The 14337-nt window shown below is 38.4% G+C and overlaps 1 protein-coding gene across 1 annotated transcript in view; it reads left to right on the top strand.

Annotated features, from left to right (window-relative positions):
- LOC139734341 (sodium- and chloride-dependent glycine transporter 1-like) overlaps nucleotides 1-14131 on the top strand; it is a 57384-nt gene extending 43253 nt beyond the window's left edge. Inside the window, exons 10-15 of the mRNA XM_071645133.1 lie at nucleotides 321-433; nucleotides 2044-2175; nucleotides 3599-3698; nucleotides 5322-5449; nucleotides 6331-6504; nucleotides 8317-14131. Coding sequence (XP_071501234.1) covers nucleotides 321-433; nucleotides 2044-2175; nucleotides 3599-3698; nucleotides 5322-5449; nucleotides 6331-6504; nucleotides 8317-8466 — 797 coding nt within the window. The 3' untranslated portion in view covers nucleotides 8467-14131. The remainder of the gene's footprint in view (nucleotides 1-320; nucleotides 434-2043; nucleotides 2176-3598; nucleotides 3699-5321; nucleotides 5450-6330; nucleotides 6505-8316) is intronic.
- Nucleotides 14132-14337: the final 206 nt, after the last annotated feature.

The raw sequence follows: 14337 nt of genomic DNA, 5'->3' as shown, positions 1-14337 counted from the left end.
GTTATAACGGAGCACATTTCTTTTGTTTTTCTTTGTCAGTGGTGCTTAGAAAAGATTTCGTTATAACGAAAATTTCGCTATAACCGAGTTCGTTATAAGCGAATTTTGTACCATAGACTTCAATGGCGATAATTTTGGGACCAGAAGTTTTACTTCGTTATAACGAAATTTCGTTATAACCGTGATCGTTATAACGGGAGTGCACTGTATCAGCGTCTGTTTGTTTTTGACGAACGTAGGTCATTGTATATTTGTATCTTCTTCTTTTTTCAAACTTTAAGTAAATTGCTCTCTTTGATCTGTTCTATGTCACACCCAAGGTCCCGGATTGGTGTTCGTGACCTACCCGGAAGCAATCTCCCAGATGCCCGTCGCCCCTCTCTGGGCCATTCTCTTCTTCTTTATGCTCTTCCTCGTCGGGCTCGACACTCAGGTAACCCCAAGACAAATTCTGTAGAAGTGAGGAAAGCTTACATCGCAGGTGAAGCAAACTTCACAGATGATGGCAGCAAACTTTATCTTCATCTTATTTACCTGTCGACCCTTGACATGCAAATGCAACAAAGACAAATTCTTTATGAGTGGGGAAGTCTTCCTTGAAACAAACTTCACAGATGATGTAGACAAACTTTGGCTTGGTAAATAGAAAAAAAAAAAGGGCAAACTCTTTACGAGTGAGGAAATCCTTCTTGAAACAAACAACCCGTAAAACTTTAGGCAAACATTCAGCCTTATTTTATTTATTTATCTATTTTTTTTTTTGTACCTGTCGGCCCTGGATAGTGCAAATAAAACTACGACAAATTCATAAAAGTGAGGAAATCAGCCCTGAATAGGTGAATAAAACTAGAACAAATTCTATGGGAGTGAAGGAATCTTATTCAGAGCAAATGACACAGCAAATACAAACGAAATTAAGCCTCATCTTATCTACCTTTCGGCTTTTAACGTGCAAATAACCCAGAAATATATCTCGATAAGGACATGAAAGCTACACTGTATATTCACTCTTTGCAAGGGCTTGATACTACAGATTTAAAAAAAGAAAGAAAGATGTGTTATGAGTTGATTATGTTGATGTTACTGGCATGTTTGTTCAAGCTACTATAGTTTCAGCAGTTTGGTTCATAAGAGCGGAGAATGTGTCATAATCATCATGCTATAAGCATGCCAATCAGCTGTGAGGTATAAGCTTGATTTCGTAATAGTTCAGTGGTAATAAGTTGTCCTATGAATCATCTGAAAATCTTTTTTTTTTTTGTCATTAAAGGATTTAGAGTATTAAAGGGATGGTATAGTTTTTGTTGAGACCGAATTCAGGTTTCTAACATTTTTTTTGGTGAGATAATGAGAAACCTCGTATGAAATATGAAAGAGCATGTAATTCTATGAGGAATTCAATGTTTATTTGATGATAATTGGTTTTGAAATGGCTGAGATATCTAAAACAGATTCATTCTAATAAAGTGTGGGACCCACCTTTTATTACGATCGCTTTGTTTTACTTTGATGTTTCAGTCATTCCAAACCCGATTTTCATCAAATATACTTTGAATTCCTCTTTAAATGGTATGCTCTGCACTATTTCATAAGTGTTTTCTTGGTATCTTGCAAAAAGTTTAAAGCCTAATTCTCATCTCCACCAATACTGTACTATCCCTGTAAATAAAGCTAACAAGTTGGTTGAACGTGAGATGCTTATGTTCAGTAAGAGAAGAAGAGGAGAAATATCGAGATGAGAAGAAAGAGGGAAATGAAGGGAAAACCAAAGGAGGAGGAAGGAGAGGAGGATGAAGATAAAAATAAGAAGAAATTGAAAGTAAGGTTGGAGGAAATAGGAAGAGGTGGGTGAAGATACAGCCTGTATATTATAAAAAATGAAGATGAGAAGATGAAATGAAAGACAAAACAAACTGGAAGAAAGATATTCGCATCTGATGATTCAGAAGAAATAAGACCTCTAGGATATTATGAGGAAGAGTTTTGTATTGAGAATATAAAGAATTATGAGCTACATGACACGTACCACATTTTCGTTCCCAGTTTGGCATGGTAGAGACGGTCGTAAGTGGCCTGGTTGATTACTTCCCGAATCATCTCCGTAAACACGGAACGTTGGTGGCGCTCGCCGTCTGCATTTTGTTCTTCCTTCTTGGACTTCCTATGGCTACTCAGGTAAACAAGATATTTATTATGCAGCGGTTTTTATATGATATATTTTGCTCATTGATTTTGCTGATGTACCTGTAGCTCACATCTTTGGTTATTTATCTATCATAATCTATCTATGATTTTACTGATGATGGAATATTTGTTTTGTCTAAACGCACATTTATTTTACGATTTCGATATCTGCTTATACGGGAAGTCAAGTGGTTATTTCTCTATTATTTTTTTGAATGGATAAACTGAAAGCATTCGTACCCACGTTTCGTTGATGACTCAGTTAGTGGTCAAAAATGAATTCCATGGAGAATGAAAGCCGTATAGCCGAGAATACTGCTCTTAAAATTTTACCCTGTTTCAAACGCTTTTTGATATAGAGGTTTTTTCATCCAAGCAATATGAAACCTTGACTCTATGATTGGTGTACTGTTACTGGAGCCACTGTGGCAGTAGTGTGATGCACGTATTTGCAGAATCTATTGTGCTAGTTAATGTCCTATTTCGAATCCATGTGTGTCATTGTGCTAAAAGCGAAACGGAGTCACAAAGATTGTTTATTCCCTCTCGTCTTTGACTCCAAATGTAACTTGACAGCTGTGCTCAAGTTAACTGCAGTAAACTGAGTAAAATCAGACAAATTTAATTAGTTGACGGAAGTTTCATGAAAGTGAGACCTCAAATTTGATGAGATTGAGAGGGATATATATTTTTCCTTCCGATTTCCCTCAAAAGTAACGTGTAGTGGAGATTTTAGTGTTGTTCAATGAGGAACTTGTTAGGCCATGATAGAAACTCGTAGAACGTGCGTACACTCGTGGTTTTGACTAGTATATCACTACATCGTGAAAACACGTTAAACTTTTAATATCTGAAGCACCGGAAAACCCCGCAGCCACTCTCCCGTGTGTATGGTGTGTGCGTATGCGTGTGCGAGCGTGCGTGCGTGGAGTGCAGGAGAGTGAATCTGTGTGTATTTCTGTGCACTGTTTTTTATCATCCCCGCATCACATTACTCTGAAAGTTAGTATCTATGAAATATGTGAACAGTTTGTTAACATGTGTTATTACGGCGGTACACAATAGAGGAACCAGGAGAATTCCACAAAATTTCGTCCTGAATGAAAAGTGCACATTCACTCGACGTTTAATTACTGTAACTGACATAAGCTACAGAATATTATTAAATATTATTCTGTATATTATTCCCCCTTCTTTCCGAAAGATAGTAGGTCAAAAGCTATGCCAGAAGCATGAAATTGAAATCTGGAATTCTCTCTGTATTTTCTCTATATTGATCCTCTACTGTTACACGGTACGACGCATTGTTGTCCCGCTAGTTTACATATTCGTGTATTTGGGGTAAATATCCCTTCAATATTTGTAAGTCATATTTGCCGGTGCTCACGAATCGAAATGATTACAATTGTCACAGGGTGGGATCTACATGTTTGAGCTGATCAACTGGTACAGCTGTTGGATCTCCCTCATGCTTGTCGGTGTCTTCGAATGCGTGGCTGTGGCCTGGTTCTACGGTAAGACCTGGTCCAGGACCACGAGTCGTTTACCTCCTCGACGTCTCGTTCACTTTCAAATTCGACTGCAGTCCAACCTCTCCTATACGACCTCCCTTTATCCGGATCTCTCTATTATGCGGATGTGATCATGGCGTGATTTTTTTTTAACAGTAATTACGGGGAAAGGAAGATTTCAAACTCAAACAAAATTCCTTCACAAACTCACATGAATTTTATTCCAAACATAAGTAACATACATTCACCTCAAATTCTCATCTAAATAACCTGTATTCAGACATTCACTATACCCCCAAATTTTTGGGGTGATAGCAAGGAGTTTCATTGTTCGTTACTTGCGACAGGTTACACATGTAGCTGCTACCATTGGGTAGGGTAGGCAGCTGCGTGTATTAAACATCCAGTGTCCCACATCCGGCCAAATCCCTTATCCGAATTTAATAGCGCCGGTCCCGACATGTCAGAATAGGAGAGGTCGGACTGTATTACATCGGATGTCAACTTTGTACAGTTCTCATATTCCATCAACTTTGATTTGTATAATAACAGTTTGTTACTTTCTATGTTTGATATGATAGTTGGTAGAAATGAACAAGACATGTTATAAACGAGAGCGCAATCGGCTTAATGTTTTCCATACGTCGCCAACATTCCTTTACATCTTTCTAATTCCAAATTCTTGAAGTTTAAAAAAAAAATGAAAGTGTGATACTTTCTCTCATCGGCAATAACGAATGAGTGACGATAACGGACAATATTTGTTCACTTATTGATTCCCCTTCTTTACAAGCAGGGTAGTCCCATTCAGAACCGGTGATGGTTTTATTTCATTTGTCAGTAATATTTTCATTTTTACGCACAATATTAAGATTTATCAAGGCAAGTGCAGTTTTATTTGAAATTTCCTGAATGACAAATCTGATAATCAGCAATGTAAAGGTATGGATATTTCCTTGCATGGTATGTGTATGGAATTCCACATGAGCGTGACAGGAAGACATCCATGTTCTTTTTGTTACTCGTTGATGTCACATCAAACTTTTTGAGCGGCGGCTGTAATGAAAGTACAGAAGCATGCAAATACATGTAGGCCTATGTTGATAGGATAGAAAAAGGGAAGCTGTCCGCGCCCTATTATATATAACTCACGTTCACGACGTAGGAAGAAAGATTAAACAAGCGAAGCTTGGTGGGAGTGCTGTGGCACACGAGTTTTGAATGCGGGAACAGCACGTGTTTGAATCCAAGCCGGTCGAACGTTCAAAGGAGTAGAAGCGAGGCATAATAACATCACTACAGTGACTGTGATAATATATCCCTCAAGCCCTTATAAATCTGGATCTTTATGTTTGTAATCAAACATATTATGCATTTTCAATCGAGACTGCCCAAAGTTTTCTGTAGCATTTGTATCAGACGTAGGATACTCATTATGATACTGATGTGGATAGATGCAAGAATTAAGTCATTTATTTAAACTTACGCATTCAGATTTGAGTGCTTCGTGCGAAGAGAACAAAATAGCCATGTACAAGATCGTAAATCTTTGGCCAAAGTCGGCAAATTAATCTATTGATATGCTGTAGAAGCTTTGATTGCGTCATGTGCATGGTCACGTCACAGGTGTGCGTCGCTTCAATGGCGACATCCAGTACATGCTGCGGGACTACAAGTGGATGCAGCCCGTCATCAAGCCGCTCCTCTGCTGGTACTCCGCCTGCTGGGTGGTCGTCACTCCCAGTATCATTATGGTGAGAAGCTGTCATGAACTGAATGAACACACAGCTCCAACAGTGCCCTCTATTTTAGCAGACTATTCTTCCTTGCAGTGAAGTCGTATGCATACATTGCGCCCTTAAATGTTTATGGCTTTATCTGAATAGAATTGAATTGAATCGAATTGTATTAAGTGGCCAATTAGGAACCAATGGATGCTTGTAAGCAAGTGAGTGACTGCTTAAACGACTCCACAGTGAATATAAATTGTCTTGCTAAGGAGTACAACCATTGGTATTATGGGATTTGAAGCAGGGACCTCTTGATTGACAGCAGCCGTCTTTTTTACCGAGCCACAACAGCTACTTATCGAGAATCGTGATATTTAACACTTAATGATGAAGTCAGAAATATATAATACGATTTTATGATTGACTTAGTTTCTGCATGATTATACCAATGTAAGGATATACATGCCGCCGTAATTTTGATTCGAAACACATTATTTGGACATAATTACAAGAACCAAGGGTACCTAAGATCTGTCATCCGCGGATCTACCATCATCATTTAGTGTTCCCTTGTTCTTTTCCTCTTTACGTGTTGTTATAATAGTATTATTAAAAAAAAAAAAATTACTGTGGCTATGATTAGGTTTTGCTGTAATCAAAATCTTTATTGGAACAAGTGTTGCCAATTTTGTGAAGTTGGACAGGTATTGTCATTATTCAGGATTATTGCAGTGGTAATTAGTTTGAAAGATTGACACTTGGTATTGTTCGTAATATCGTGACTCAACATCTATTTTTGTGAAGAAGCTGGTGATTACTTCGATTTGATTAAATTAAATTTTATTCATCGACACTTACAATTATGTTCTCCGTTTTGCCCCCCCCCCCCCCAACTTGTCGCGCAGTTCATCTGTATCTTCGGCCTCATCAACTACGTGCCCGTCTACTACGGCGACTACGTGTACCCGAAATGGAGCGAGGTCCTTGGCTGGTTGATGGCCCTCGCTTCCCTCATCATGATCCCTCTCGTCATGGTGATCAAGCTCATCTTCACCGCCAAAGGCGACACATTTGTTGAGGTGAGGCTGTACTTCCCACGTTTGTTTATTTGTTTGCTTTTTTTTTTAATCATATTTGTGAGCGACTTTGTTTGCATGGCTGGTGAATACCCACTGCGATTAAGATAGATTATCATCTGCATAAAAGCTGAGCAGTCTTTCTGTTTATATGTGTGCGTTTCATATGGATTTTTCAAGAACGTTATAAATCAATCTTAGAACAATTAGTAGTGTATTTCTCATCTAAGAGAGATGACTTGACCGTGACTTTGTCAACCTTCTTGTCTATATTATAACTATTTTCACTCTCCCTGCCGAGTATCGGAAAATGGAAGTAGAATGCTCTAATTGATAGTGTAGTTTTCTTGATTTTTCACGAGTTTTGTAGATTTTAGAATCATGGAGATTCCAGCGACCAGTTGGGGAGATGTTTTCATGATACATTATATCTCTGTCTTCTTAGTCCCAAATTTGGGAGATTCTGACGTTCTCTTTTCTAAACATGAAGAGATATTAACCCTAAAGGGGCCGGGCTTTTTTGGCTATGCTCAGACCAGGGGGGGATGGATTCCGCCCCCCCCCCCCCCCCCGAGATCTCGCCCATCGGTGGTGCGATCGCGATGAAATTTTGCATGCGTGAGACCCGCGTCATAATCTACAAGATTGTGTCATAAGATTTTTTGAAATAATCAATTTCTAATTTTAATTAATTAATTATGCAAATTAAGCTCAAGATGATATTTTAGCCTAATTGAAAGCATTGAGAGTCTAATTTTTGATCTGTAAATCTGTTTTAGCATATTCAACAATTGTACATCACAAAAACTTCCAAAACTCATTTCAATTCTTATGTATTTTATTGTTTTCAGAATTTCTTATGTATTTCCCTGTTTTTCAACTTTTGTTTTTTCCTTGTTTTTTCATTAAAAATTGTCACTGACCACTTTTCTACCATAATTAGCACAAAATTAATCAATGAAAGTGATTAATTGTAAAAGTAATCAGGTTTTTATGACTTTCATGACAGAGCACTGTTTTCCAGAGGAAATGTACACAAAACACAAAATTGTACCCGTTTTGGGGCGACATTCCGTTACAAAAATGGGCGTGGCTTCGCAAAAGTATGCGCGGACGTTGCAAATTTGGTCTCAAAAGTTGCGCGAGACTTGAACAAAGAAAGTCAAGAAGCCTTGCGACGAGGCCTTCTCGCGTTACAGAATTATAGCGCGAAACGTCGGGGGGGGGGGGGGGGGGGGGGTGGATTCCGCCCCCGGCCCTTTTAGGGTTAAAGGGATGGTATAGTTTTGGTTGAGATGGAGGATTCAAATTTTAGCTTTTTTGGTGATAATTACAAACCACTCATGAAATATTAAAGAGCAAACATTTAATTTGAGAGGTATTCAAAATACATTTGATGAAAATTAGTTTTGAAATAGCTGAGATATCCAAAAACAAAGTTGAAAAAAATGGTCCTAATAAAAGGTTGATCCCACCTTTCATTAGGACCACGTTGTTTCTGCCATTTTAAAACCAATTGAGGTCTCTCATCATCTCTCAATAAAGTTGGAAACCTGAAGCCCCATCTCAACCAAAACTCTATATCATCACTTTAAAGATAGAGGGCCTCCTGCATAATCCGGGAGCCCTGGGTTCCACAGTAGGAAAAGAGCGATTAGCCTATTGCTAGGCAGAATTCGAAAGAAAGAATAAGAATTTGCGCGTTAAAGCCGTGTTCCCGCCCTCATTGACCTTTGACCTGTTCATGCCTTCTTGACCTTTGAGCCTCCTTTTTACCAACAAGCACCCGCCCTTTTCTCATCTCTCCACACGCAGCGGTTGTTCTTCCTGCTGCGTCCTACCCTGGACTGGGGACCCAAGGACCAGCGGGATGCTCAGCCGATCAGCAAGGGAACGGGACCGCCTCCCGATCAGCCCGATGTGGAACTGGAAGCCATGAAACCGAACGGCGCCGTGTCCGCATGATAGAGGGCGCACGTTTGGTTGCTGAAGACCCCATTTTACTTATTATTTATTATTAGCAGTAATCAATTTTGGCATAGAACGGAACCACCACAGTTTTTATCTTTCTTTCTTTCTTTTTTTCTTGTCGTTAAGCACAGACACCACTGTACTAACGGACAGGCAATTACAGTCAATTTGATTTTTGTTTGTTTGTTTATTCCACTACACAGTTTTACCCTCGTTCATGGAGCAAAGAAGTTAACACTTCCGTATATTATTATCACCAACATTCACAATTTTTTAGAAACTTTGAAAGACAAAAGAAAAATGAAAGAAGACAAAGAGAATGTTTATTTCCGATTGTGTACGTAGGATTGAGTTTACTATCACCCTGAATTCAAACGTAAAATATTACTGAATTCAGTGTTACAGCACCATTATTCATTTTAGATATTTTGTCATGTTTTTTTTTTTTCTAAGTGATATTCGTTGATTTGAGCACTCATGTAATCATGTGGTTGATGTAAAATTTGGTGTGTTTCTTTTTTCTTTTTGTAGTTGCACGAGTGAAATTACCTTATCGATTGTAGTGTATAGTATCTGTATATTCGAAACTTGGTGAAGCACATGCTTATATTACAGAAGTCACGAAGACAACGCAATCCTAAGCATTTGTGATGTGTGCTTGATGGTGCGGACAGCTTAATTCGTTTCTTATAACTAGTCTCGAAATGTTCTCTCCTTTGTATATTTGGTAGTTGGTTTACAATCAAGCTAGAAAGACAAACATCTATTATTTCCTAAATGCTCCGCCTTCGGAATAGTTCCAGTTATTTATTAGTAATAACCAGTGCTTCCGAAAGTTTGAAAGAAAAAAAAATCCAGCAGAATATCTCCCGGGATGTAGACTGTGGTACGGATCGGCTGAACTGGTTGTAAATGTGTTGAATACTACACAGCATTAAAAATGAACAAGCCCACAAGGAGATTAGCCCTGTGTTCCTTCGTACCTATATGCATATGATAAGCGAGCAAAACATTGCTCGATAAACTGTGATTGCGTGTTTTACTTGTCCAGTAGGCCTATATTTTTCCCCACTTGTTCGTCGGTATACAGAAAATGTGAGTTTTGCTGTGAATGAACAAAAATACTAAGAGAGCTTAGAAAACAAATTGTATGTGTTCAACAGACGTCTGTAACCAATTGCCAAAGTGTAGCTATAAGCGGGGTGCAGTAATGTATAACTATTTATATATTTATACTCGTATACTGTCATATTATTTCTCCATGTCATTGTATTGTCATCATGATGGGCATTTTTTCTTTAGGTACACCACTATTCAGAACAAATAACACTGAAAATCTCTCCTATCTGTTCTTCCAACACAATCATATCTAAAAATACACCAATCAAATAAACAAACACACACAGCAAAAACAGAACAAAAATATAGGAGTAGAACCTGTTAGTTAAGTTTTCGAAACGGTACACAGTGGAATTAGATAGACCTCTCCTATCTAAATACGTGGCGTAATCACAAGGGACAGTTTTTCGTCGTGCCCATTTCGTGTTGAAGGAGGAAGATGCAGGTTTTCTTCATGTAGACGTCATGTAATTCAACGTCGGAGCAAAAAGCTATGAGCTATGCAAAACTAGGTATCGGAAAACGCTATAAGAAAGATTATTCGTCATTACTATATCAGTTATCTGTTGTATGCCAGTAGCATTCAGATGCGAACATCCAGAAGGGGTGGAACTGGAGATCACAGCTCCAATGGAGTCGGTGTCTTGGACGGTTCTATTTCGACTGATGCGACCACCCTTATTGGGCAGTGGTTGTATTCATTCAGTAGCATAAGTAGAAGTTGTTTAATGCCATGCTTAACACTGGAAATGATGTAAGTTTATAATCAGGCGAGCCCTGACTGCGGTGCAATTTAGATAATTGTGATATTTACTAACTTCTGATATTGTTCACTTTTTGAGAACACTGACGATATGATTCGACGCTTTCACCAACTCTGTAAAGGCTAGTGACACTAAATGGCACTAGTGTTTTATGCAGTGAATGTAAAGTCTTTAAAAAAGATCATGCTTCTTCCACATTATGTCTGTGCTCGCTGATGTGCTGACCATTTACAAAATTACTATTAAAGGGAAATTCGGAAAATGTGTTTCCTTTACATACGACATTATGACGCTTAGGCCTAAGTAATAATGATGCGTTTGATCGCAAAATGAATTAACTCCATTCTTGTCAAGATGAGGTATTTGCAAGTAAACCTGCGAAAAAACAAACAAACAAAATTATAAGAACATATGTGATATGTTAATCATAACTTTAAGAATACACGTTGTATCTCTTTTTATGCGGTAAGTGAAGTATCAGTGGACAGGTTTTGTATTGATCTATCTGGTGGTAGACTTAGTTTGAAATGTTTGAAGATGGCCCTTTAATTAACTCGTTATGCGATCAAACCCTTTATATGTATCAGTAGGATGAATGTTTCTGCTAAAAAATGGCGTCCAACTAGGCAATGGTTCGTCCAGTCCTCTGAAATAATTAACAAATCTGATTTTGAAGGTACGTCACTTACTTCTTTCTGCCAGTGTTGGTCAGGGTGTATCACCGTAGGCCTACTGTCTGTTTCTAAAACTCGGAATAATGCTGAATGTAGAATATGAGTTTCTGTCAGGCTGACAGTGTGGAAGCTGTTTTGCTGATTCTTCGGATGCAATCGTTGTCGTAGATAAGTAAGAATCGTTTTACTATGACGTCATTGACAGGTTGTGTGATGTTCACTTGTAAGTAAAACTCCAATATGAAGGACAGTCCTGTAAGCAGAATGTGACGGAATAAGTTTTTTTCTTCTAATTTTCACTCAGCCTCGCAACTGTTTTGTCCGCTTTCAAAACTTTGAAGCTGTAACCAATATCGCACAAATATTTTCTCAGTGTACTTCGTTACATCGTGAAGAATTAACTGGAATAGTAGTGATGTTTTACTTTGATGTGTGTGCCCCGTTTCAGCCGTCACGTTCACGTTACTTGTCACTGAGTCAATTTTATAGAGAGACGCTGAAATCACTTGATGTTATGTTTTTGATGTTCTCAAGAGCTTATCTTCATCCTGTGAAAGAGTGTCCGTCCAATTAGGCTTAACCTAATCGACTTCGCCTTATGTTAAGGCTTCATACCAGGGCACAGTCCTCTCATCAGCATTTTTCCCCTTTCATTTCTTTTGGCTTGCAAGAGCACTCCGACAAAGTTTGCGATCTTTTCGATTTCATGCTGCTGGGAGGCATGCAGGCTTGAATAACTTGTAGCAGGTCTCCACGCTGGTGTGAGAAGTGGCCATATATAATGGTGGGAGATCACTTGATGTGTGTGGACAGCTTAAAAATAATCACGCTTGTGTAAGAAAGGTGCAATGGAGTAGTTACGATTCGGGGGTCTAGGGGTGGATCCATTCTAAAGAAGAGGGGATCACAGTTTGAAAGAAAGTTTGATAAAGTTTTGATCCCAATGAGAGACGAGGGAACAAGCGATGTGTGCAGTCTAGTATAAATCACTGTGGCTAGAACTCTATGGTAACTCAATAAAGTAGTATAAGACAAACTGCTGATGAAATCAACTATCTTGCCGCAATGACTAATCTCTCTATCTCTTTCACGGGGGAGAGATCGTCTTGTTAATCCTTCAAGATTATCAGGAGGAGACAATATCATTGATTGCATGTCGATCTGTGTGAATAATTGTACGTCTTGTGGTTCGCAACTATATTAGTTGCAGCCACATGGCACATTGTGTTGGTGCCATTTTGTGATGTTGTTCGAATTTATTGTTTTACTGTAGTTAAGAGTTTGTTCACCAGTTCTAATCCTGCACCAGGCAAAGTTTGATAGATATGTGTGACTTTAGGTGTTCTGTGCGGCCGCCGCCTCATGGAACCGCGGCTGTAGGTGGTTTGCACGTATGAGGGCAGTGTTTCCATCAATTATGTTCTGTGATTATCATCAGAGAGCTTTGCTATGTTTGCGCTCTCTTTGGCGTTTTGTTGTTAGTGTTATAAGCCAGTTTCAGCAATGTCGCAATGGTCATAGATATTGTACAATTAGTCCACACGAATGATTTGAAATTGCAGAGCTTAGTAGATGTAGATGTGCGTTGCTGTTTTACAAAATGTCACATACACGTCACCTGACTGGACGGTCGTTTGTTTTTGTGTTGCTTTTATTTCAATTTACACTCTTGACAATTTCACATTGTCACCTTAAAGTAATTGTAGTTTTACAAGTATCAATTAAATCAACATTTACCGATGCTTGTGCGTTTCATATCTGACCAAAATCACCCTTCCTCCCCCCCCCCCAAAAAAAAAAACCAACAACAAAAAACATCACAAACAAAAGTTAACAAAACGAGCTCTTTGTCCTGTTTGTTTGATTTAATAACTGGTTGGCTAGAAAAAAAAAGGGGGAAGAGAAAAAAAAAGATAGATAAGATCACTCAACACTGACATACATGTAGCAACTTTAATTTTGGCTTATTAAATCATATTAAATCCTGGCTTATGTTCTGGTTTCCTTGTACACTAGGTTATGTTGACATCTAATATTCTCACTTTGTGTTCGCTCTGCTGTTGTAATAGTTGAATTCGAGCTGAAAAGCAAACCCATTCCCGACTATGTACTACAAGGTGACATGGTGTATATTCTTGTCCATTTTGTGTGAAAGCTTAGTTCGAGGCTTTTTGTAAACTCACTGGTGCGTTTTCATGACCGACCTCCAGCCAGCTTACAGATGCAACTTATTGTAGATTTCGCTCTCAGGTGGTTTCGACAATAGACATCCCACGTCATCTCATTCATCTTAAATTCCTTCTCAGGATCGACCGCTTCACCCATTCATTTCTCCCTATATACATGATCGAAAAATAACATTCCTTACTCTCTGAAATAGACATCGATAGAATGCATGCCGATGACAACAATGTCCGGCATATTCTCCTAATTTTCACGCATTTTGTAAAGTTTAGTTAAGAAAAAAAAAAATGAAATGCGGCTTCATGTCCACCAACCTGCGGATTTTGCATGTAGTGGCCTAGACTTTTCCATTATTTTTTTTTTCCTACCATCAAACCAGCCCAATGCTTGCGCTGTACATCATGTTACAAATTAATACGCTCCTCGGCATATCAATGATTCGTTTCACTATCTCTTTTACTTCAAAGAACGGTAGGTGTAATTTAAAGTAAAACAGAGATATTTCATAGATCTTACGTGCTGTCAACATTTTGCTAAATTTGTAGTGAACAATTCTGCTATAAATGCTTGTACGGAAGGGGAACTACCATCCAGAAGAAGATGAATACAAAATGTTACATAAAATCAAGCAAATTTAAACAGGAAAGACACGATGTGGAGGTCAGCATGCAATGCGATATCTTCTCGCGCGGGAAATAATTTGTGTACTGAAATCATTTCTCATTAAAGCGATGGTGTACATCATGTTGTATTGGTTGCGGCAGAATGGTCGCGGAAAATGGTTAATTAATTTTATGGTTAATGACGTAAGGTAAAAACAGGAGCCCTCACGTGGAAATGACTGTTGATACAATGTAGTTGCGTATTGAGTCGAGTTCTTTCGCATCGTAACAACGCGAGGATATTTCCCGAGTTTTATATCATATTATAAGTAGACATATGAGTACTTAATAACGATTTGCTTTGACTAACATTGATTTACGTTAATAGTTTGATAACATTAACAAAGAATGCGTGTTATGTCGATAGCATACATCTTTAGTACATTGGATGGTTTCTACCATTTTTACTCATTACTTTTTTTTTTTGGATAGAGTAATAGCTTTGTACTATGCTGTATATCC

Source organism: Diadema antillarum, unplaced genomic scaffold (assembly GCF_040938485.1).
Source record: "Diadema antillarum isolate AM-2024a unplaced genomic scaffold, OU_Dant_1.0 seq00000523_RagTag, whole genome shotgun sequence".
Classification (NCBI taxonomy): Eukaryota; Metazoa; Echinodermata; class Echinoidea; order Diadematoida; family Diadematidae; genus Diadema; species Diadema antillarum.
This window is presented reverse-complemented; position numbering and strand designations above follow the sequence as displayed.